General features: G+C 39.2%; 1 protein-coding gene across 1 annotated transcript in view; it reads right to left on the minus strand.

The window, feature by feature from the left end:
- The window catches only part of CFAP61 (cilia and flagella associated protein 61), a 122840-nt gene that overhangs the window by 51395 nt on the left and 46845 nt on the right, over positions 1-24600 (minus strand). The window contains exons 17-18 of the mRNA XM_026844669.1: positions 16676-16803; positions 989-1087 (exon numbers count right to left, since the gene is read on the minus strand). Of these exons, the coding sequence (XP_026700470.1) occupies positions 989-1087; positions 16676-16803 (227 nt within the window). The remainder of the gene's footprint in view (positions 1-988; positions 1088-16675; positions 16804-24600) is intronic.

Consider the following 24600-nt stretch of genomic DNA (forward strand, 5'->3'; position numbering starts at 1 on the left):
CATGCCAAATCTAAACAAATTACACTAAGTTCATTCCCCAGCTATTCAAAATAACAGGTTCATTTTAATTCTATGCTTCTTAATGTTCAGAATAATCACTTTCTGGTCTACAGTGAGGATTCCTAGTCACCATTCCAAAATAAAAAATTAAACCATCAAAACAAATACACTAAATTTAAATGAGAATTATGTACTGTGAATTTTAATGAGGTACAATTTTATCCTACTAAATGGAAGACATTTTACTCATCAGCAAACAAGAAAACTCGTGAACTGTTTGACCACTCACTGGACATGAGCATATCTATCTTCCACAATCTTCCCTTCAGCTGTTTTGCATCAGACGCATGGCTCTGCCAGCCCAGGGGAGGTACATGTAGGGAACAGCACTCTCTGGGACTGGAGATAGACCTACACAGCCTAGTGACTGGCATATAAAAGTTCACAAGCAGTAGAATAGATGCAGCACAGTTCCTCCAAATTTATCAACAGCAATAATCCTAAACTTTCCCTGTATATTCAGCAAAACTTCCGCTATCATCAGTGGGGTCTGCATCCTACCATGTGGCTGCTATAAGTAGATCACTGGTCATGTTGCTAATACTAATTCTTATACATTCCTTTGTTCAGCATTATTTGAAACAGAACCCATGGAAGCTAAAAACTAAATAATATTTAAAAAGCAAGCATACATCTTCTGTAATTTTTCTTTAACCTGGAGATCTAAACCCTCTAAAAAGTCTTGGAAAGCAGTCAGTGTCCTGGTATAATACAATGGATTGCTGTCCTGAAGTTACTGTCTGCAGTAGTTCCCTAGTAATAATCATATTCGACTCATTTCACAGGTGAATGTATGTTTTATAGACAGATTGGATTATTCTGAGGCTGTCTATGTATCTATCTAAAATTTAGGACAAGTTCACAAAGAATTACAAAGTGTTATGTTTTCCTTTGAAGCTATGGAAGCGTTTAGATATTAAAGTCAAACCTGTTAATTAAAAATCTTCTATGTTTGGAGCCCAGTAGGTCTTTTCCTGGAAGGCCATGAATTGAAATCAAGGTCAGATTGTTGAACTTCAGATGCGGACTGTGGAAAGAAAAACAAAATGCCACAGTTCAACCAGCGTAAGTTTGCTGAGACTCTATTTGGTACAAGCATAATGCAAGTGCATTTGAACATATGGTTTATACCCAGTGTTTACAGCTTAGCTTCCCAGTCCTTCACTGTGACTTTCAAGCTGCACCATCCAGCACAACATTGTCTCAGTCCTGACAGATATTTAGACTCTATCATGCGACTAACAAGCTCTGTTCCTAAGGCGTTATGGCAGGATTTACCTTCCATGACTACAAAAGGTATTGTAAGACCACCAAGTGTTTGTTCAAAGACCTCCGCTGTTCATAGCTCACCTTCCATAAGCTGCAGGAAAGAAGAATTCCCAACAACTGGCAATTTGTCTGCTTCCTGCAACAGGTCTACTGAAGTTAGGAGGGCATATCAAAGGAAGAGCATAGATTTTAATTCCATATTCAGCAGGAAATAGAAAGTAATTCCTTTACACAGGCCAGGTACAAAGTGTTTTGTTATTTTGCTAAAATGCATGTGGCTTTGGATACAAAAAGACGACTATTTTCCACCATAGTTTCATTAACACCAGAGTATGGGGGGGAACAAGACTGACAGTATGTTGAACTAAATGTGATCTGACATTTAAAAACAAATAAATATTATGAGTGATTAAGCCTTCTAATCTTCAAGGCTTTCTGTAAGTTAAGTATGGATTGATGCAAATGGTACAAAGGAATCAATGTTTTTTATCAACCAATGTTAATTTGTTATTCATACATTTAAAAAAATATATTCAAACAAAGTTAAAGGTCATACTTAAACCAAGGAATTTTAAGGTTATGGCTGTCCCTCTCAAAATGCATATTAATAGTTTAATTCTGGATTATGGATTATCTATGGTAAATCTCCATGCATACTCAGGCTGAGTGCAATGTAATAAATAACCTTAATGTAACAGAGTGCATATATTTATACAGATTATGGGCCTGATTCTCATTTAAATTAAGGTCACTCTGTAGAGGTGGGTGTAAATAGAATTTGCTCTTCATTTATGGCCACATTATGCTGGCTGAGTGATACAAAGTGGTCTTCATGTAAATGAGAGTTAGCCCAATACATTAAGCTGAATTTAAAGTGTGCAGAATGCCATCTGCACTCATGGAACGCTCCTAGTGGGGTGCAAATGTGAACAACTACAACAACCTAAATAGTATGGCTCCTTGGCATTTAGGTTACACATAAATATGAGGAAAATTACTACAACAGTACATAAACGTCCTAATCATTCTCCTATCCTGCCTGCCCTCATAGTATAATTTCTTTTCAGCTTGGAGCTGAAATCGTCTCTGTCCATGCTCTGCATGGCCTCTTGCCAATAGGTCTCCAAATCCAGGTGCTACAATAACATTAAGTTACATTAACAATGTTTTGGATTAAAATGTTGCAAGTAAGCATCAGAAAAATGGCAGAAGGTCTTAGGCAACATTAATATGCCTCTTGTGCATGACTGCACTATGATGCACTTTATTGATCTGATCACATTCTACTTTCTTCTGCAGATGCTCTACCTCTATTTAGTCCACATGCAGTCATCCAGTATTTTCACAGTCATATGGTATTTGTTCAGTTCTTCCCCATTGAGTGTGAGGCTTCAATTCAGACCTTTCACTCAGTACGATTTACTAACTAATGGTTTACTTCTACCTCACTGCTCCCATGGCATTCCCATATGCCCCAAACATTAATTCATGTTTCCCATTCATTAATCTTGTAGGCATCAAAATGTTGATTAGCATCTCCTTAGAACACTGTGATGAAATGAGACATATCTTTGATTCCTATTTTACATTGAGAAAAATCAAGGCACAAAGAAAATTGGATTAAAGCTATCAAAAAGGCATGCTGATGTTGGAGGCAGAACTGAAGAGACCCAGAATCTGGTAGCTGGCACTGCCCCGTGCTCAGAGTGTGGGCACACTGCCCTCCCGGGTCCAAGAATCCACAGAGCTCCCTGCATAGCTTCACGTAAATAATGGTCACATTTTCAAACAGAGAGGGAAAATTCTTCTTCAGATGAGAATCAAAATTTGTTAAGTATTTAAGCACAGGCTGGCATTTCTGAAAATTATCAGAATCTTTAAATAAGTAAAATAACCTAGTATCTTGTATTACAAAAGCTTGATTTCAGAACTGCAGCTGGTCTGCCTAACTCTAGGATTTTAAATATATATACAAGCACTTAAATACAAGCCTGAAAACTACAGGCAAACCATTTGTGCTTTACCACGGTTACTGTCAGGTGCTGGCACACAGTTACAAGGAGATAACAGGTTTGAGTGTTTTGACCAGTGACTGTTATGCACGTTACCACACTGTATCATTCTCCCCTTTCTTCTACACGGCATTATTTCTTCTAAGCTAACAAAAGGATGTTTTATTTATTATGCCTTTTGATTTCTTACTGCTGCCTAAAAGCTCTTAATAATTGAAAAACAACAAAGGCTCTGAGAAACAGGTAGTGCATGTTAGGAGAGCAAATGTCTTACATGCTTCTAATATATATAACAATGCCTAAAATGAAGTAGGGTAAAAGCAGAGGTTCCCATTTGGTGAAAAAGTCTTCAAGTTAAGAGCCTGAACCAATGCAACATTAAACAAGTGCACCTGCATTTTAGAAGCAAATAATTCCAGCAGGGATTCATGTTGCTGTGGATACAAAGGGAAGAACAGCTCAAAGATACTGGTAAAGCAGGGAGGGATTAGAGTATCTAGGGAAATAAGTAAAAGGTATTGGGTTTCATTGCACAGTTCAAGAGGACAGCTACAAAAAAAAGTCTAAACACTCTTGTCGTCAAAATAAAATAGGATTGCCAATTTACTGTGAGCATAATCAAAGAAACAAACTAAGTTTTAGTACATATTTATATACATCTTCACATTTGTGAATCTGTTAAAATATTCCTTTTTGTTTTTCTAGATTTTTTTGCCTGATGTCTTGCTACCTTTTTTTTTTCCTTATGTGCACGGTATAATGATGGAGGCTTAGATGGTAGAAGATGCCTGAACAAATGATTTAATTAATTGCTTTCATTAAACCCCTCATTATCACAAATATTAAGTCAACAAAAAATAAAATGCAGCGAAGTAGTCCACAGGAACCTAAACATTTCAATTTGAACCAAAGCATCATGCTTTTTTTTCCCAGTCATTTATGAAAACTAAAACAAAAAAGGGTGACAGAAGATAATGCTTTATCTGGCTACCAAAACTGATAACTATGTGCACTATTATCCTGTACAAATAATCTTTAATATCTGGAATTATAACACATCCAAAAGTAAAGTCCTGATTATACCGTATCCTCAACTTTGCTGCAGCAGAGCACTTGTAAAAATGGCAGCTCTAGACCATTCTAATATTGGTAACAAACAGTCTGTTTTCAGCACTAGATGCTGAAAACTTAGATGTGATAAATTCTTGCATTAATGAAACTCTGAAATCAGAGAAATCTCTGTTCTGCAACAACAAAAAAAAGGAGCATTAAGATTTTTGTGGGGAGGAAGTAGCCCAGAATTAGAGACAATGACCAAAGAGAGTCCCAGCAGGCAATAACCAGGTCTTCAAGGCACAGAAACTCAAAGTGTCCAGGTATAAGTTTCACTATAAAAGGCAGATACAGACAGTAGTTCTCCTTTTCTCAAATAATATAACAATTTCTCCAAAGTAGGACTTTTTTTTTTTTTTTTTTTAAGGAAGGATCAGCAACCCAAACATTTCAAGAACAAAGTAATTGGGATGCAACTTGTAGAATAGACTTCTCCAAAAGGTACAGATTTTCTAATAAGTTTTTTTAGCTCTGCACAAAAATACAAATAGAAATACTCAGCTTGACAAAGGGTGCTAATATTAGTAACATCAAAACCCCCACTCATGCATATTTTCACTGAAGGATAAATATGTTACTTAGCACTACAGACCTGCTTTGAGTAATTTTTACAAGTAATGTGTTTTCATATGGCCACTATACTAAATTGCTTTTGTTTTCTTGGACAAAGCCATTGCTTTTGCTGGCAGAGCTGTAAAAGCCTTTACCATTCTCTGCACTTCCTCCCACTCTCTGGGCAGCTATATTTGACTCAGACAAGTAAGAACACAAAATCAAGTATGAAGATATGTGAAAACATAGCAAAACCATTTCCCTGTATGATGCTACATGATGTCATTCTAGCAGCATGAAGGCTCTGCAACTGATCCTACAGCACTTGGTTATTAAGCTTTTAGTAAGAGAGTCAGTAACAGAAGCAGCAGAAAGGGTTTATTGTTTGTATCAACAATTACCAAAAGCGTCTGTTCTCAAGAACCTTATGTAAGTGCATCAATTACAGACCTCAGAACAGGATTTCAGCTTAACTGCTGACCAACAGATGTCCATCTAGAAGTTATCCCTCTTTAATTACGAGTAAACAAAGATAAGCCAGTTCTCCATTGGATCAACCTTAGGAAAAAGTGTTAAGATTGTGAATGAATTTGCGCAATGAAAGAAGGGATAACAATAAAGTCTTTACTGGGACATTTTTCAATGTAAGGGTCAAGAAAGGGGTTTTCCACATATTCATTTGTTCTATAAACTGCACCCTTGATGACTCTTCCTCCCAAGACCAGAGATAGATGTATCACAAACACCACCAACTGAAATAAAAAGATAATTGAAGCTAATTGTCAGTAGCTCACATTCAATTTGACTGCCACTTTCAACACCAGGAGATAGATAAGTCGGTTGCTTATTTCAGTGAGAGAATTCACATCTTTTTCTTCTCAGAAGAGGACTACTTCCATTCCAAGACAGGCCACAACACCGGTGTAATTCACCATCCTTTTTAATTTCAGAAAACACTCTTCTAAATTGTTCAGAAGAGATTAAAAGGAAAATGTTTGATTCTGATTTTGATTTTTAAAAAATTCAAGATGTAATTTCTTTAAAAACAAAAGAGCCTCTATTTCAAAATGACACCTCAGCAAAATCACGTCCCAATTACTTCCTCCTAATATCAAAACACCATTCTCCCTTCACAAACATTCTGAGGGAACAGTGCATGTTATTAAAGTACTGTTTTACCAGAAACTTCTCACCAAGTATACTGGTGATTAATTTTATCAGGTGTTATATTCCAAAGAAGAGCAGCCTATAAGCCCAGGCCATGAGAGCAAGCCACCATTGCCACCACTTTTGACATCTTAGCAAGAATCCATTAAAAAGCTAAGTAATATTTGCTTTGAACTTTGACCAACACCCTTCAAGAATGCTGCAAGTGTTTCTCTCTCCCCAGCTGGCAGCTCTTCCTCACTGGGTCTCTCTCCAAACTTTGAACTCAGTGGTTTGATTCTACACAGGATTTGGAGGCACCTCCTGTGAGAGCCGAGCAACCAGGCCTGTGAAAAACTAAGACAAACAGCCTGGGAAAGCAAAAGTTGAGGCTGATTGAAGATTTGCCTCAAACACTCCCAAGACAAAACCATGAGTCACAGGGTGCTTTCTGTGGAGGCCGAAGCTGATAAGGCTGCCCGATGTATCTGGGGGAGAGAGCCCTGTGGAGACAGGACAGCTCTTCCCTGGGGCACCTGGGCAGATTTCAAGGGCCATGTGTCCGGTGAACGAACTTTGCTTCATTATCCACGAAATGCATATTAAAGTTGACACCCCTCAATATGCTAACGAGGGCTGTCATGATCATGCTAGTGACATCATCCCATGGAACACCTGACCCCTCCCTGTACATGGGATACGTAGGTCTGTGGGTTGACCGAGGGGACGGACCCAAGGAAAGTGGGTATAAATCAAAGGGGAGAAGAAAGGGCTCTCTCTCTCTCTCTCTGCCCCTCTTCCTGCCCCCCCCGGCTGTCTGGAGAGAGCAGTGAAGCAAAGACGACGGATGCCAGCGAAGAAGATAGCTGCCTCCTGGAATCCTCGCCGGCAGGAGCAGTGCAGGAACCCAGACCGGTGATTTGTACTCCCCCATTCCCTCTATCTCCCTCTTTTCCTTTTTTCTGTTAAGAAATGTAAAGCATATTATATTGCTTGCCACCGCTTGCTCTGTACTTAGCCAGTATATCATGTGTTCAATTAGTGCATTGTAGGTAGTTAATAAATGCTTGAACTTGGAGACTTGTTGTCCGCTCCAATTGGGAATTTGCGAATCTGAGTCACTTGTCCCCCTCGCTGGAGCGGGACGTGACACCTCCTTGGCGTTGAAGTCTAGTGCCCACTATCACAAGACCAAAATAAAGCCCCACAAACTTTCCATAAACTTTACAAGCACCATTTTGAAGATGACTGCATTTTTTGCCCCCACTATGCCTACTGGAAGATATTATCTTTCCCACAGTGATAATTCTCTCTAACTTCCAGCCCATATTTATTGGGTACCAATTTATATCTACTTGAACTGGATAAGGACATCAATCATGAACTTAAATAGTTGAGGGGTTTTTCATGTTTAAGATAGGCTTATTCTTGCAAAGTGTCTGTGGACCTTGGAATTGTCACTTTGCCTCCTTTTGTTCAAAAAATGTCTTCTGCTTCCTTCTTTGCTCTTACTAAAACCTGTATCCCCTCTCTGACCCCACCTCTTGTGGTGTCCCTCCCCTGTAGTAGTCAACCCTTCTTCAACACCATGTCTCAAAAGCTGTTCCTCTCCAATTAAATTCCGATTCCCCTGCTAGGGTAGATCAGTTAGTCCTCTCACTGCTTTTTTTTTTTTTTTTTCTCCTTTCAGTAGGTAGTCCTAGATTCCCTTTCATCTTGCAGTTTTACTGCTTGTGTCTCTCGTCCTCTACGCTGACCCTTTTGCTAGACAATATAATTAAAAACATTAGCAACTCTGACTCTGCTGCATTTCAATTCTTTTATTAATTTCTCCTTTTTTAGGTAGTTTTACATCACCTCACTATCTTGATTTCTCCCTGAATGTTACTAAACATGTCTTTTTCCAGTTTCTTCTTTCTAACTCCCATCCATATCATAACTCATTTTTCTGAAAGAAATCAGACATCCTTCTGTCACTGTCATTGCTTTTATCCCTTCTAAACACCTCTCATTTCCTAGTAACTGACTTTGCTTTCCTCACCTATGTCAACTCCGCTTTCCCTATTTGTTTTTGCACCATTCTTCTCCAGTGATTGTGGCTCTTCACTGTAATTCAGTTGAGCCTTTTTTCCTTTGTTAGAATCTTTTCCACACTTTGCTTCTCAACCCACATTACCCTTTGCAATTTTACCACAAACCTCTTCTCCCTCCCTTCACCACCTCTCATTAAGCTTCCATCTCAGAAGTCTCTGACTCTGCATCTTGCCAGTACCTGCAAGGTGTACACCAACCTGTGAACCTGTGTATCAATTAACACATGTAACATAGTAACACAGAACTTAAGAGCAAACTTCTAAAACAACTTAAAACTAAGTCCTAAGTACTTGCTTTTTTACTTGATAAGTACTTGCCTATTTACTCCTTGAGTATAAATAACATCACTTCAGCCTCAAAAGTGAACTGCCTTAACATTCTGAACCGAGAAACACTACGAGCACAAACTGATTTTTTTTGTAGCAAATTACAAGCCAAATAACGATTCATCTGACAACCCAGCTACAGATTTCTTGGGAGGTTCTTTCAAAAACTACAGTACGCGCTCAAGAGCTGTGCTGTTTCCAGGATCTAGCTTATCAGCATGGCAAAGTCCTTACAGTATGAATTATGAGACAGAGTGACAGAACAGGAAAACAGTCTAGAGAGCTCTTTCCTTGGCCCATACAAAATATACAGCTGAATCAGACACATCCACATACTTATGTGGGAACATCCATAGCTACAAAGTTTACAAGATTAGCCTTATCATCCCAAATGTAAGTTGGCTTTGAATCTGACCAAATCAAAGTACCATCCAACCACTGCTTTAGTGAGAACATTTCCTTACTAAAATTTCAATTTCCATTCCATAAATGTTTCAGCATTTCATCCTGTTCAAAACAGGGCAATTATTCTTCTAGACAGAAAATGAGGGATATCTGATGATGGCCTTGGTAGTTACAGTCTCTAGCTGTTTAAATCTAATCACCTGGCAGATTCAAAATCACAGTTGAGAGACATCAACACCATTTTCCACAAATAAAGATACCATAAATTGGGCAGTAAAACTAGAGTGTGGTTGAAATTTTGCTGTTTTGTCTGTTCCTGCGTGAATGTTTCAGTGAATAACATACAGTGCAAATTCCAGCTTATTAATAGGACATTTTTAATATTATTGGTCAATCACCTATGTTAAAACTAAGGTTTGTCTGTTTTGGTTTGGTTTTTTTTTTTAAGGCTGTGTACTTACCAGACCCCAATTTTCTATAATATTGCAGAGGAGATTAATATTTTGACTCTGATATTGCTTGGTACAGATTTGGCAATGCTGCCTTCACAGAAATGAAAAAGTAGGCACCCTAGAAAAGCCCATGAATGTCAAAAGAACGTCAAAATTAATTTGAAGGGGTTGAAATTTGTACCAACATTTCCATCCCAGTTTATGGCCAAGGGCCATACATTCTCCTGTCAGCAAGAGCACACAGAAAGGGAAGATACTCATAAAAGTTGCATGTTCTGAGGTACCACCCCAGTGCCATGTCCTCTTGACAGGAAGCTGGCAGCCCAGGAAGGACAGGCACATGGCTGGTGGAGGAGTCAGCTGGGCCAAAATTCCTGATCTCAAACATCTGCATGTAGCAGCTGCAGATCCGGGCCTCGCAGCACCTCCAGCCCTGGCAGCCTGATGAGCACAGCTGCCTCACGGATATTGCCTCCCCTAACGTAAAACAGCTTTGAGAGGTGCAGCACCACAACGCCATGTAATGCCCATCTCTTCACCAGGGCAACATGATGCTTCTCCAACAGCTCTGTCCCAAATGGCACATGCCCCACAGCTCATATGAAACTGAAATTATGCCTGATTAATGCAAAGATGCTACTGACCACTGCACTCCTAGGGAAACAAACCACACAACGTGAGGTGTTACAATTCACACAGCAGTGCCTTGCGGTAACATGGGTAGTAGTGGAAGCAATCGAGCTACAGCACTGTGGAGCTCCATCTAACCTAACCACCCCACATTAGGAGTTTGGGGAATCTAAATAACACAGCATGCAGTAAAGATTTGCCATCTCATGACTATATCTGACATACTCCCAACTGTCATTTCAATGTAAACTGTATTCATACTTGTCTCCTTCCTGGGATCCAGAGGATAATCACAGTAATCCAGAAAATAAACCTTAAAATTTCAGCTCATCAAGCGTTCAGTAAAAACAAGCAAGTACCTTCAAACAGAAATCTTCATTTGTCACAACCCTCCCTCTGACCATTAGAGTATATACATGGATAGATATGAACAGGAATCAAATCTACACTAATTCCTAGAGGGAAGGATCACAACCACCCAACTAATTTTTTATCCACTGTAGTAATCTGAACAGTCTCCTGTGCTTCAAAACCAACCCACAGACAGTTTATAGATTGCTTTGGAAAAGTCAGTAGTTATACCTCCACAACAGCTCTGGGAAACAAACTTCAAACAAAGAAAATTAAGTATGAGCAGCAGCGAAAGTACATCACCACTTTAGCAGAGAACTGAGAAACCTAAATGCAGTGTTTGCACTTGGAATGCTTCTTTATTTGCTTTGAACTGCATTGATCAGCTACCAGATGCTTTGGGTAGTCAGGTTACCAAGCTCCATGCAGAGCTACTGAAACAGCCATGCTAATCCCATACTTAGTCATCAGAAGAGGTATGATAAATACAAATTCTATAAATTCGATATATAATTCTGTAAAAATTCTTGAGACTCATTTCAATTGTGAAACAGGCCTTTTATGAGAAAATTACTATTTCCAAGAACAGTTTTAACATGCAACAAGAAGTTATGGATATTTGTATATAAACAGTAACAGAAGAAAATCTAGCAATACTTACAAATTTAAACTGTGAAAGAATAGCTTGGGCTCATACAAATGTTTGAGTATATTTAAAGGGCAAGTACTTGAAGTTGAAATAATTGTAGTTAAAACTAAAAACTGTTTCTAAAGCAAGAATATAACTATAAAATAACCACATAACAATGCTAATTGAGTATCATTTTTTGGCAGAGGCATGTCAAATGGCTGTTAGGAAGGCTGATCTTGACCCATATCCTCTCTCCTAGTTTATGTCTGGTATCAGTCACTGACAGTGCTCATTGTGATCCTGACTGCGCAACAAGGCGAGATATGACCCATCTTATTTATCTCTGTCACAACTTGATCTCTATTCACCAGAAATGATGGAAGGCAACAATGTCTGAAGGATGCAGGCCCAGTGACACTGAACACATGGTCGACTACAACATTGTTCTGGATTTGCCTTGGTATGAAAAAAAGGCAGTCAAAAGGAAGCACATGTATATCAATTCATGTGGCAAAGACAGATAGTATAAAACAATGAAGATCACTAAACCATTCATTACATGTTAGCTCTGTGATCAGCAAGTAAGCACTAACTATTTAATTAGTCAACTAATTAGTGACAGGCAACATGGAAGGCTTCAGATGTTCTCAGACAAATGCAAAGATAAAAAGCCTAATTAAACAGCAAGCATTATGCTAACTATTGCCAAACAGGACAGATGTGCAGGATATTGTATAATACTGTGCTGCCAGATAACGGCAGTTGTAGCTGTTCTGTCAGAAACCATGTTTTAAAAATCTCTGCCATTTCTAAGCTAATCTTAGATACCTTTAACTCACAGAGGGAGAAACTGTCCTGAAGACAAAACCTCACAGATTTACTGCATTAGGTTCTAAGTCTACTTTAAGAAAACCGTTCAGAGTTTTGACAAAAATATACTTTAATCTATTTGGTTTTTAAATGTAGTAATTATTTTAATGCACCCACATGGAAAGGGAAATATATTTCACTAGACTTTCATACAAAATATTGTGATCTTAGCCACCATTCATTTATTGCTATTTTGTGTAGCACATTATGTATATTTCCAACGTCCTCAGAGAATAAGTCATTGTTTACACCCGAGGTTGGATTAAGAAGGTTTTCAAAATCATGGATTAAAAAGGGTTTTCCCTATAATCAGAAGACAATAACGCTTTCCACAGCTATATGCAAAGAGGTGGATAAAAAGCTAATTGGTTCACTACACTGGAACCAATGACAAGATACTGCTGTGAGCAAGCTTTTTGCGTTCTTGCAGCCAAACTTCAATCACCTGCTGTCAGGGCATACTAGTTAGCATGCTGTTCCATGAATCATCCACCAGAATAAACTGAAAATGCTATTTTTTAAAAATTTTATGTTCTTCTGGCCTACTGCTGCTACAATGACCATGATTCTTAAATTATCAAGGAAAACAAGAAGAAACAAACAAACAAAAAAAACAAACCCAACCCTGCCCTCCTGGTAAACTAATATTTATCAATGAGGTTATTTTCTAAAGCATCTCAGTACTTGGGAATAGGAAAACATTTAAATGCTGGGCTATAGCTTACATTAATCAGGATACACATTTAGGGGAACACTGCTTTAACTGAGGACTATGCAACTCAGTATCCCCAATTCTAGCTGTTCACAGGTTTTTAAATAATTTAATTGCAGTTGATATTTCTCCTGCTGAACCTCACCTCCAAGAATTGGTATTTACGGAACTCTGAACTGAACTCATTACTTCTTTTCTTGTATTCATAGGTACTGATAGTCTGTATTCATGAAAACAGATTTTACACTTGCAAATCATTTTCAGACACAATTTTCATTGAATATTTGCAGGTTGAATATTTAATACAGCTTTTTCATTTAGAAATTTAATATACACATACTTGATTTCAGTGGGGATAACAAAAAGGGTAACTTTTAAAAAACTTCCTTTAGTCTTACATCAGACTCCTTTTTAGAGTCTTAATTCATGATAATTTGCCAATGTTAGTGGCTCACAGTACTGTAAGTGGGAGCATGCGCATATTTACCAGAATGTCTGATAAAACTCTTTTCCTTGTGAATTTTTTTTTTTGTTCTCCAAGGCCAAATCGCTCAAGGGAAACTAAAATTAAATAAAACTTGCATTTTAGCTTAACCTCTTCTGGGAGTTTCTTTGACTTGATTCACTCCGATGCTGAAAGGGCTTTCTCCCCACATCCTACAACAAAGGGGAGGCAGGAGCGCCAGTCAGCACTAACGGTTTGGAGGGCAGAGAACAATAGAGGCTGAGACTCCGTGTTGCTGGGCTGAGCTGCTTTTTCACAAGGCGGGTATTTGTTCAGTTGCTCCTTCTCCTTTAGGACTGGACATCGCTCAGCGTTTGCACCGCTTTAATAAACCATCTGATGCTGCTGCACTTTATATAAGCCTTCTCTTAGTGCTAGAGAGTGACCTAAGTCCTGGCTTTGTGCAAGAGGAAGCATATAATTGCACTGCCCAGGAGGAGTCTCATGCAAGAATTGTGGGAATCACAATTCCTTCCCTGCTTGCCATGCTCCTGCAGGGAAGTTAATTACTGCAGCAATTTATGATGCAACTCACTGCCCCCCTTCCAAAGCATCTCAGCTCTGCTGCCCAGCTCGCTGCAGCTCCTCACATGTCTTGTTGGAGGCACAGCCTCCAGGGCCGCTTTCGCACCTGTACCCACCAGCAGCCGGCTGCGCAGGAGAAGCGAGGCCAGGCTCAGGCTGTGTTACTGCCAGCACTGCTGCCGCCAGCACTCGCCTGTTCCTTGAATAAAAAATTCATATGCATCCTAAAGAAAAGTAGCACTATAGTTGAAAACACATGCCTGCATGTGATCACACTCAGAGAAAAAAAAAAATCAGCAGGAGATATTTATTTGAATGGTGAAACATGAATAATGAGATCACCTTCACTGACCTAGTGTTAGATTAACCACCACAGATACAATTCTCCAGGGCTCAGAGTACCGAGGCACTAGGAAGAAGCTTTCCCTACTAGCAGGTCATTCCATACAGTCCTTTGCAGTATTTCTGCACTGCTTTCTGAAATAACGGGCACTGTTCTGGGTGTGTCAGTGCTCCGAGCTCTGCAACCATCTCCATCATTTCCAGAAACTCCAACAGCAAGGTAACGAGCAACAGCAAAGGACTGAAGCAGCATTCTATAAATTAACAGTTGACAGAACACACACACGCACCGCCTTTACAGCACAAAGCTCATTTTTGGTTCGGGTGGATAAGAAGTGGTGCCCATGGGTGCTCTGAGGCACCGCTTGAAGGGCAACTACACTGAACTTCCTCAGGAGTACTCTGACTTGGTGGACGTGCTGCGAAGTGCAGAGCCACTGCCCCAGCACAACAGGAGTGAGAGCAGCCAGCCACAGCTCTCCAGCGAGGAGAGCTAGTTCTCATGATTATTTCTCTCTTCAGTGAAAAATATACTTCTTCAGTCTCAAAGAACTGAAAACACTTGTAAAATCTAGTTCTAATAATTGTTATGTAAGTGAATTACATTTGTGTTTCCATGGTGACTGATAATGTAAAATAATTAAGTATGAAGAATAATGAGGAGAAAACTACTTCCTCTTTTTAAGGATTAGGGGTTTACAAATTATTTAATCTAGCTATTTTTAGTGCATGTAACCTTTGCAAAAAATACAAGAAAATGAGTAAATGAAGCTAAATAGTATTAAAATCACATTGATCAGGAGACTTTGCTGCTGATGGAAAATTTAAAAAATAGTATTTCTTAAATGTATACATAATATAAATTCTGTGACATTTTTCACTAAGTGCTGACTGCTTGCTTTCTGCCTTCTCAGAGCAATACTCAATTTCTCTTAAGTGGGAGCACTCCATTTGTGCAGCGCTCTCTCCTGTGTTCAAGAAGGACATGTTCTGCAAGAAGTCTTGGCTAGAATGTGGTTCAAACAAAACTTCTGGCTGAAAAGTCTTGGTTGAAATGTCTCAGATGAGGATACCTGTAAATAGTTGCCCCACAGTTGTAATACTATCTGTATGTCCTGTTCACTACAGAAAGACTTTAGCTTCTGCCTGACAGACTTGGAGCATCAATATGCTTTGGTTTTCCCTCCCAGCGAGGGAAAATGAGTAGTAATAAACAGCACAGGATGAATAACAAGAAAGTGGCTAATAGCTCTGAAGCACATTTTAAACTGAATTTGGAGCGGAACTGAAAGCCTAAAAGGTGCTGAGAACAGAAGGATGAGAGGAAAATGAGTTTACCCTAAGAGAGGATGCTCTACAGGAAGTCAGGAACTAAGAAAAAAGAGGAAGCAGGAGGATTTTTTCCTCACTGCTTCAGCAATATAACAACATCCATAAAGCTCTCCAACTTCTTCTCTTGCCATATTGATATTTTAATTTGTGATGTTGTTAATGGCTGTTGTAGAAATACAAACTTTTGACTTAAATAAAAAAAGAGGCAAACTTCTCAATTCTCCGCCAACCATAAAAATGCCAGACTTCCTTAGTTTTTGTAATGAACATTTTGTTGTAACAACCACATGCGGAATTTGAATTTTATAGTTTTTCAAGAAATTTCTAATATATATGTTTAATCCATGGGGAAAACAATTGCATTCTCACATAGAGTCTGAATTCCTAACACCCTAAAACTGGTATGAAGCGGATACTGACACAGAACGTGCAAGCAGGGGGGATGTATCAGAGACAGGGCAGCCCTGTCCTAACTTTGGAAAGTGTAAAGCTGCAGAACTTGTCCACAAGTTTACTCTGGCTTACATAGTGGAAGGTATAAAAAATGTTGCATACATTTATTCCCCTTCTCAACGAGTTTATAGAGTTTATTTACTCTAGTTTGCATAACTCAAGATAACCACAGCAATTCGATTCGCAGTTTTACTGCTGAAAAATTCTTCAGTGTATGCTGACAGCCTGTGCTCTTGGTGGGCCACCAGGCCACCAAGCAGGCCAAGACTGACAGAGAGCGGTGTCCTCTGCTAGACCTTTCCCATACCTGCTCTAGAGTCTATAGCAAAAATGGCAGAAGAGCCAGAAATGACAATTTTTTGCTTCCTGAACAGTCCCAAACATCAAAAGCCTCATCAGAATCAAAGGTATCAAACAGGCGTTATCAGAATCAAAATAAACACAGTGAGATTACAACTCAACAAGTTATGTCATACATTTCTGCACAGCTCTGAAAACACAGCATCACAAGGAGGTAAGAGAAGGGAGGGATTCAGACAGTGATTTGTAATCCCCCTGGGCACAACTAGCTTTAAAGATCAATACTGCTATGGACTTAACCTCCACCTATAGTATTTTTGTGTGAGAACAATGGTCAAAGAGATTTTAAGTGCATGGAATTTTCATCTGCAGTGTGCCTTCACCTTGAGGATCTATGAGCAACTCTGTCACCACTTCTGAGTTTCAGAGTCAGCCAGGATGCAAGCACCTATCTCTTCACATCCAAACACTCAGACCTTTAACATTTAATACTTAGATACAGACTCCAAACATGCTTCTAAATGGAAGAAGCAATCCCCTTCAAACAAAAGGTAACATATTCTTCTCAGTAAAGGAAACCAAATTAAAAACTCACCAGAAAACGAGTGTTTCCAGAAAAGAGATTCCAACATCAGATGCACCAACCACCACAATTCTAGTGTTGATAGACGTTTTAGATTCCAGTACCAGCTTTCGATTTATGTGGTACAAAGAATATTTCATCTGTAAAAAATATGTAAAATGACATAGAAATGAATTAAAAGAACCAGCAAAAGTCTGCTAAGAATCATTAAGCCATTGGTAATGCATTACCTTGCATCCATAGAAAGCTTAATATGGCTCACTGACATGACCAATACTATGATTTTTCTGTGCACAGCACAATGTAACACAGTAGATAAATGGTACTAAAATGTTGAAATATGTGCATGTTTAATAGGTTACAGAAAATTAGCAGAGCTTAACAGCCTGGCTTCTCCTGGAAAAAACGCTATGGAGTCCTTGTAAGAGAGGAGAAAACACCACCTATTCTGTAATTTTCTACCATTTAGGTAACACCTAGGGAACATATAGTTACATAATACTAAGGCCATTTTTCTACCTTCTAAAGCAGTTTTTACTCTTACTCTTTTATTTATGGAAATGGATTTACTTCTATATCTTGAGTGGTTGCGTGTTTAATTGAAAACTCTCTTCCAAAATGATAGAATTAACTTTCTTTTTTCTTAAATACAGAACAGCTACACTGAAAGCTGGGCTGTCAAGTGAATAAACTAGTATCTCAATGCCACTGAGATAAACACTCCGAACAAAAAACTTAGATAAAGTTTTTAATTACTAGTTTCTCAGTTTCCATTCTTCTTAATGCATACACTGCTTAAGAAAATAAACTCCATGGTTTGGGGTTTTTTTAATTTGTGGCTCTAGGTCTCACTAATATGCAAGAAAGTGCCAAGACATAATATTGCTTTTTTTTTTTTTTTTCTGCCCTGAACTACATTTACTTTTCAAATTCCTGGTGAGAGACAGGGAAATACTTTCCATGTTGCAGTACAACACAATTCACATTTTTCTTATTGTTTTGTGTTGTATACATTCCCATTTCACAGAATGCATAATTGCAGGTTCATAAATGCACTGAAAAGGCAAATAGAAAATGGAGCTACTTTTATTATTTGTCAGACACTTCTCCTATATATTTCTGCTGTGTCACTTAGGCAGGAAGCAATCTAAGACTTCTAACAAGTTTTCCTCTATTACGAATAGGAGATAGAGGGTTAATAAAATTAAGTCCTCTAAATTTCTCCTATGAAATTACAGTAGAAATATATTATCTACATATTAGTTGACAGAGTAACTCAATATATGAAGAATAAGTATTTTATTTTAAAGCTATGGTAATGACATTGGCCTTCTTAAGAAGTACTTGGCACATTGAGATCCCCAAGAGATCTTTTATACCATGCCTTTGCAATGGTGGAGATCCACAGCTGAGATTTCAGCATAGCCTCACTACAGAAGGTGGAGAACTGGCTATGTAACACAGCAGAGTGCTGTCCTACACTTTAAGGAAGGCTTATGGACCCATTAGGTGCAAACTGTCATCACTGTATAACAAGTAATTTTAAAATGTGGCAAAATTAAATGTCTTCTTTGGTCAGGCAACATTATTTTTTACTGCCAGATAAATGTTCTCTCAGTTGCAGTTCACCACAGTGCAATGATGACATCCAGTGGTGAGCCAGATTCATCTCAGGGACCTGACTTCACTAAGAAAATTCCAGAAGATATTTTTAAAAGTATACTAGCCCAAAGCAGCTACTTAATGGAGAAGTCAAAAGCGTGAACCCTAGCACATGCCCGCCAATCTTACAGGCAACCCTTCACCAAGGAAAGGCTTGACTCACCAGGGCTAAGCCACAGTAGGACTGTAAGGCTCCCCAAACCAATGTTATATAGAAGACATCTGGAAGTCTCTACAAACAAGCCTAACAGTGTACTCCAAAGCCAGTACTTTTTAATGTGGTTAAACACTTCTTACAGCAGGACTGACAATAAAAAAGAGCTTTGATCATAATGAAATATATCCGTAGTATTTTCACATTTCAGGAACTGAAAAAACCTTTTCTATTTCATTGAAAATGTACATCACTGGAAGAGATTTTAAGAAATGAGAAGAACCGATGCCAGTTTTTAAAGGCATCCCGCATTGCTTAAAATAAAACTTGGACTATGTTTTTTATAACATACTAAACGGGTACACCCCAGCTACGATGCTTGACATTGTTCTGCAAGCGCTGACACTTGCAGAGATCTCATGGTACCATAACAAACAGGTGCCGAGGTTACTGTGCTTAATGCCCTAATCTTGGTATTCAAATTCTTTGGGTTTGTAAACTCTGCAGACGAGAACCCTGCCAAGGCTTTTTTTTGCTGCACGTGGAGAGCTGCAACTTTCTAGAAAAGCAATGCTTCTGGAAGAAAAATTAGTAGTGATGTTTTTGTTGAAATGTGGCCTTTAACAAAACTAATGAAATGGTAAAAAGAACACAAAGAGATGCTACTTATAATGTACCTAATCAACCAAAATAACTAGACAGGAATGTCAGCACCTAACAGGATAAACCCAATAGACCTTACAGCAATGCCAAGTTCAAATATCTCCTTCTACTGCAGTGCTGTGTTGGTTTGTTTTTTTTTAAATGTACTCCCAACAATGAAATACAAAGCAGTAATACAATTTCCTAGGGAAGAGTTGTATCTAATTTATGAAATGGTTTCTGTATCAATGATACAAAGGCAGCATATGAGTAGAATATAACTGGTTTTGTTCACCACACAATGGCCCCAACACCAGCAGCTGTCATGCTTCAGAAATCACCTTTCTAACAGCTAAGTACACTAAACGGCCCCAGGGAGTAAGGAATTAGGTGGATTGGTCCCATAATACCACCTTATTTTAACAAAATGTCAGGACAAATGACTACATATGTTCCCCAGAGGAGTAATCAGACATCATAATTGATAGGTCAATAGCAAACTCTAACTTGTTTATTCTGTATCCAATTTATTAAATAAAACAGCAATCATTAACTAATGTAAGGCAAAAAGCAATAATCGCTATTGTTAGAAAAGGCATACATAGCTCAGAAAAAAAGTATTTCCTCTGATTATCAAAAGATTATTTTCCCTCCTTTCCACTGTGGTACCTGACAGTCTCTGCCATTGCACTGCCTGTCATGTTGCTTCCACCCAGGAGGGCAGAGGCCCCTCGATGCCTTCCATGCCGACTGCTGACAAAGGTGGCCCATCTTGATTAAACCACCAGGGATGTTTTTTCACGTGGACAGCCAGTGCCATCCACTTAGAGGCCTTCAAACTTTACCTCCATTAAAAATGCTCATGCATTTCTCAGCATGCTCCACTGAAAACACAAACCCTGCATGTAAATCATGTCTTTCACTTATGATCTCATAGCACAGTATGTGCCAGAGTAGGATTAATTTATAGCATTACAAATTCACACATCCTTCTACCCCAAGTAACCAGTGGAAAAAGATATATGAAATAATTATTTGGTTTTAGCAAATACGTTTGTATGCATTTTTCCTTTGCACTTTCAAACCCTGTAAAGCATCATACATTCATCGTGCATGCCCGATCTCCCATGTGGATAGCCACTCAGTTTGCCTGTTGCCTGGAAATGTATTTGTTGTACATTTACTCAGCAATATACATTGGTGGTACAAACTCAGAGAGAGAATATTTTGTAGGTCCTTTTAGTTCTGTTTCTAAACATTGGACCCTGGGCTATTTGCAGGATTTCTAAAGATATTTATTGTAATTGTTCTACAACGGGTCTGATTTTATAGCAAATGTTACCTTCATTTAAACAAAAAAAAAACGGTAACTGAACACCCAAAAATTAAAAAATAAGTTGGGCAGAGGATTTCAACTTTGACAGAAAAGGAGTAGTGCTATGATCTGAATTGGGTATTGGTACATACATCCTAGTAACACATCAGCAGAGTGACAGAGAGCTGTTACGCTCATTGCTGGAACTATTCATGCAAAGATTCCGTGATGCAACAGAATTTAGACTTGATTTGATTACACACTAAGGACTTGGGCTTTAACCAGCTAAACACACTTAAGTGCCTGCTAAATTTTAAGTATGTTAAAATGCTCCTGAATTCAGAAGAGCTGCTCAAGGTACTACAAGATAAACATGGGACTCTCTCATTTCTTATGTACTCAGCAACTTCGTAGATCCCTCATTACTACAGGAAGTAACAGAGAACCTCCCCGAGGGACCCTCACAGCCCCATTTTGGGGGATTCTACACCTCCCTGTAATGCTTTTGTTTCAATTTAGCATTTGTTACTGAGAAATCTGAGTGATAGTTAGTGCTGTACAGGATCTACATAATTTGAACTCTGTTACTGTAAAACCAATCAGGAGTAGTAAAAATTATTAACAAGCCTGCTCCTAGATTAGTGCTGAGGTCAGCGATAATGGCAGGCAAATAAGAAGGTGAACAAACAGAGCTATTTTAATTTCAAGCTCCATTTGAATCACAAGGGAAAAAAAGAAAAAAAAAATCGTTTACCAAGGAGATATGAACAATTCTAACAATGAAATTATTAGAAAATGCATGCTTTTTCAGCCTGCATTTTTTTTTCTCTAAATAGTAGCTACATTCCGAAAAGTTTCATTAGGAATGTCTGTAAACATGTTTTCAAAAGCTGTTTTCAAGCATTTACAGATTTAGCCAAGCACCAGAAACAGAAGGGAAAAGAAATACATTTGTGATGAAGACTACGGCCTTAATCATTTTGTTTTGTCAAAGGAACCCTTCTTTAGTAACTGTTGCTCTATAAAACCAGTTTGCATAGATAATACCGAGCCTTTATATAATATTTTTCATCCATGGACCACAAAGACCTTTATGAATTAAGACAGTATTATACCAATCTTCATAAGGCTAAACATCGATCTTCAGTTTCTGGAAAAACAGTCTCTATATTCATGACCAATCCTATGCCAATCCCTATGACACCCTATGAAATCAGGGATTTCCTGTGAAACTCCAAAGAGCACCAAAGGAAAGCAGAGCATGGACACATATGTTTCCTTGCAGAACCACTGTTACCATGGTAAGAAACTGCTCTTTTTTTTTGTTTTGTTTTAGCATTAACATTTGGATTCCCAGCCCAAAGAGGGCTAGACAGTTCACACTTGCATAAAGATCTCATGATTGTTTGCTGCCCAGCTTAAAAGGACAAATAGCTAAAATCTAAATGGTGCCGTTTTCAGAGTTCAGTTCTCCCCCATCTTTCAGAAGAAGGAAGTGACACACAGAAACTTGATCAAAGCCACTCAGGCTGGCAAGGAGGTAAAGCACATGGCTGTCTCTCAGATAGTTAGTTTCCCCAGATTTTAAGATAAAGAAATTTGCTTTAAGGAGACCAATTCTCATTGTTAAAAAAGTCACTAAACCTCTGACGGCAGTCATTGCTTCACAGTTCATCTTTGTCTGTTGTTTATCCCACAAGGTATTCTCAGAGAGGGCAAAAGCAGGTAGCAAATGGAAACTTTTTTTTTTCTGGCCAAGATTCAAATAAATTTACAAAAATGTATTCAACATCTAAGGACCTCGGCCAGAAATAACTTCCAGTTGTTACCTAGCTGGATTCCCAACATAAATGTGGAAGGAAATACAACAGAGGTTGGCTGGATGGTTTTCAATGCTATATGACAAGTTTACATAAGCCATCACAGGTCTATTACACTTGACATCAAGAAGTTAGACTGATTTACTCTCAGAGACAATCTGGCTGTGCCCAACGGCACAACAGCTAAACTGGAGTTTGCAATAACTATACAGGGTCTATCAATGCAATGCCAAAAGGTCATCCCACTGTCCTGGTCTTCAGAAGTCCTTGCAAAGGGCTGACCCTCATAAACTCCAAGTCTATACATCAGAGAAACACGGCCAGTCACTAGGTAAAGGAGTCTTATCAGAAGACTTTGACTGTGCACAGTTGGCAAAGAAACCACCAACCAAGGAAAAAAACCTAGCAGTTTGCATTAGTCTCTGGGAATAGCAACTGGAACAGATACAGAGCCAATCTGTAGAGGCAGATAAACCAATATGCACACTGCTCACCAGCAATGTTAGCTGATCCCAAAGACTCACTGCAAATGTTACCAGTAATCACTCAGTCATCTGACTAGAAGAATGACCAATGTCTTACAAACCCAGCATCTGCAAAGGGTTCACTGTGCTCACAGCAGCCAAGCAGACAGTACTTCTATTTGAAAGCATTTCCCCACCTGCGGAAATGCGACTGAATGCACAGTTACCCATTCGAACGCTGGACTGAATCCCTCCAAGCTGGTGACCACGTGCATGGCCACAGAGCCCTGCCTGGCAGCACTGCCTGGATCCCTGCCACCACCAAGGTGCTGCTGAGATCGACTGCTCAGGGGGCACCATCCTGCACCGAACTGCTCCCGGGGAGCACGACACGGGCAGGCAGGCGATGCCAGGCTGCAGCAGACCCAGGCTGGCCAAGGAGGACAGGACTGGCACTGAGCCCTCGCCGCCTGTGCTGCTTTGTGCCAGTCCACGTGGAGACAGGTCTGCTCGAGAGGCAGAAGTGCTTTGGGAAAGCTGCCACAGAAACCATTCTGCTGGGGTACCTCTCCGGGACTCTCACTGGTTCTGGCAGTTACAGTGAGGACCAGCAGCATCCTAGGGTACATTTTTGCTCTGTGGTCCATGATGTTGGTGATTATCCAGCAATAAGGCTCTGCAGCACAGGGGCTGGGCAGTTCAAGGAAGCAAACTTCCACTTGCATTTTCACTGCAGGGCCTGTGTGCTTCCTGGTGGGGGTAAGAGCAGGTCTACCCTCACTACACAGCTCTGCTTCTCCACATAGCCACAGCAGAATGCCAGCTCCTGTCCATGACATACTTTCTCCCAGAGAATGCCGTTCATCCCTGACAGATTAACAGTCTTTTTGCCTTCTTGGCAAGGAAGAATAGCCATAGTTTCCATGTTTCTACAATTTAGTGTATTAGTTTCTCCAGGCAAAACTGCAGGAAAGCCAAACATTCTTTAGATTTGCTTGCTGGTGACTGTACCAACAATTCAACAGGTGGCAAGTACCCTGGAATCTGGGCACCCAGGAGCTCCTGCCTCATTACGCTCTTGAAACAGCAACACTGGAAAAGGATTGCAACTGATACCTTTAAAGAGGACAGATGCTAAAGGGTGAAGAATTATTTTAACAGCCTATCAAGACTGCCATAAGAAGGTAAATAAATAACATGAAAAAAAAATGCCAAGTAATTCAGAAGTTGAAAACTACCAAAATTAACGGTTTATACTAAGCACATAATTTATACGATTCATTTTTGTAACTCTCACCTTTAAACAGGTTATTTGAATAAATTTCTAAGACATCTGAACATTATTTGAATAGCCAACCTAGCCTTCACTGTTAGTTCTGCAGTCTCGATGTGTGAGCATATCCTTTACCATGCACTTCCAGAAGACAGACAGAGCACGTCCCAAGTCTGGGTCCAGCCAGTGGGTGCCTGCAGCTTGGTCCCTGTCACTAGCCTGTGCCAAAATCAGTGTCATGGCCCTCTGGTCTCCTTCACAGAGAAGGCTGGGGCTTGGAGGATCAAAAGGGTGTACAAATGCTTCGCGAGTATCAGGGCTGACAAAGAATTCTTTAAAAACTGCTTTTAGTAGCATAATTATTAAAACGCTATTAAGTCATTCCAACTAAGTAGACTCCAAGCTACATAATTTTAAAATCAAAGCTCATTCCTTACTGACAATTTCACAAGAGAAGTTGGGATCTAACAGTCTGAACCCAAAGCCATTAAAAATTAATGGAAAACCACTAATTTATCCTAATAATAGGCTCTGAACGTAAATGGATATGGAAAATACTTTCCTGCACTAGGGCCAGGGTCTGAGCAGCCAGCCAAAGACCATTATT

The sequence above is a fragment of the Athene cunicularia genome, assembly GCF_003259725.1.
Source record: "Athene cunicularia isolate RWA chromosome 3 unlocalized genomic scaffold, athCun1 chr3_part1, whole genome shotgun sequence".
Classification (NCBI taxonomy): Eukaryota; Metazoa; Chordata; class Aves; order Strigiformes; family Strigidae; genus Athene; species Athene cunicularia.